This window comes from Vigna radiata, chromosome 8, assembly GCF_000741045.1.
Source record: "Vigna radiata var. radiata cultivar VC1973A chromosome 8, Vradiata_ver6, whole genome shotgun sequence".
Taxonomy (NCBI): Eukaryota; Viridiplantae; Streptophyta; class Magnoliopsida; order Fabales; family Fabaceae; genus Vigna; species Vigna radiata.
The window spans coordinates 10,989,945-10,991,386 of NC_028358.1; the positions used below are offsets into that span (position 1 = coordinate 10,989,945).

At 40.9% G+C, this 1,442-nt stretch overlaps 1 protein-coding gene across 1 annotated transcript; it reads right to left on the reverse strand.

The window, feature by feature from the left end:
* Window positions 1–872, reverse strand: LOC106770209. The gene is made up of 2 exons (XM_014656033.1): window positions 696–872; window positions 1–576 (listed from the first exon to the last, which is right to left on the reverse strand). The coding sequence occupies exons 1-2, from the start codon at window positions 870–872 to the stop codon at window positions 1–3; spliced, it is 753 nt and encodes a 250-aa protein (XP_014511519.1).
* Between the last annotated feature and the right edge of the window lie 570 nt (window positions 873–1,442).

A 1,442-nucleotide genomic window follows, 5' to 3' on the forward strand; every position in this document is an offset into this window, starting at 1 on the left:
CTACTGCCCTTCAACTTCTTTCTTGGTCTTCTCCATCACACAGGCCATCTCCACCAAAGTAGGAAGCTCCTGAATGCGTAGTCCCTTCACTAACAGCTCGATATCTCCCCTCAAACCATTTTCAAACTTCCTGCACTGCCACTCTTCATCTATAGCCAATGTGTAAAACCAGGGTAAGTGCTTAAACCGATCAACATACTCAATAATTAACATACTCCCCTGAACTAATTGGAGAAATTCAATCTCCTCATAAAAACTCACACTGTCGGGAAAGTATTTAGTGTAAAACTTTGTCTTGAATAACTCCCAACTAATAGGACCCACGCTCCTTTCCAGGATCATTTTCATGTTGCTCAACCAGTGGCCAGCTTCCTCAGTCAACAAATATTCAGTATATGCCAGTTTGTTCTCGTCTGGACACCTCTTGAAAGTGTATATTATCTCTATGTCCCTAAACCAATGATTGACTTCATCTGGTTGCACTTCCCATTGAACCTGGTTGGATGATGTTGGAGGAAGCTTTCCAAGCTCCACTCTTGGACTGGAATTGCAGAAGAAGAAGAGCCTGGAGTGGCCCTGCCACTAGTTATCATTTCTACAAACTGCCTCTGAGTGTTTTCAGCCGACACTCTGGCGTTCTTTGCTGACACTCATGCAGCTTCCAGGTTCTGCAAGGTTATGGTATTTTGCTGCACCAATGCAGCATTCTGTTGCTGCATCGCCTGAAGTACAACCTCTAGCATCCTTGTCGACTCTGAAGGCTTAGGCTGAGGTGGTGAAGGAGGAGGACGCCTTGGTGCCATCTTCTCCTTACACAGAGAGAAAAGACCATCAGTCCAACTTAGAAAAACAAGGACAACCAACTTAGACATAACTACGAGTACACAAGCATAAGCCAGGCACACACACAACCTATAGGATTTTCTAAGGACAAAAAATGCTCTAATACCATAAATGTGACATCCCAATTATATAGAAAACATAATATAGACGTCATCATTTAAATATACAAAACATAGTTAGAAGTAGACTTGCAGATAAGTTGTTAAGGTTACAGTCATCCAAAAAAAGCCATAACTTAAAACTTTCTATATATTAGAGTATTTCAAAATACATAAAATAATTAAGAAAATCCTAAGGAGACTAGGTTGCAATATCATTGCCCAACAATGCCTGCTCCAAAGGTACCTCATTGCCCTTTGCTCACATCCAAGTGGATGATCATTGCAAAAGAAAAACACAACACAAGCATGACACACACAAGCAGAAAGGGTGAGCTAGATATACAAAAAATCATGTTATACAATCACACAAAACATGTAAATTTCATTCAAGAATACTGAATTGCACTACAAGACTTGTTACACTTTAAACCGACTCGTCCGGACTTAGAATAATTACCGAGCTATGGCGGGACATGCACTCGTGGTAGCTTCTACTAC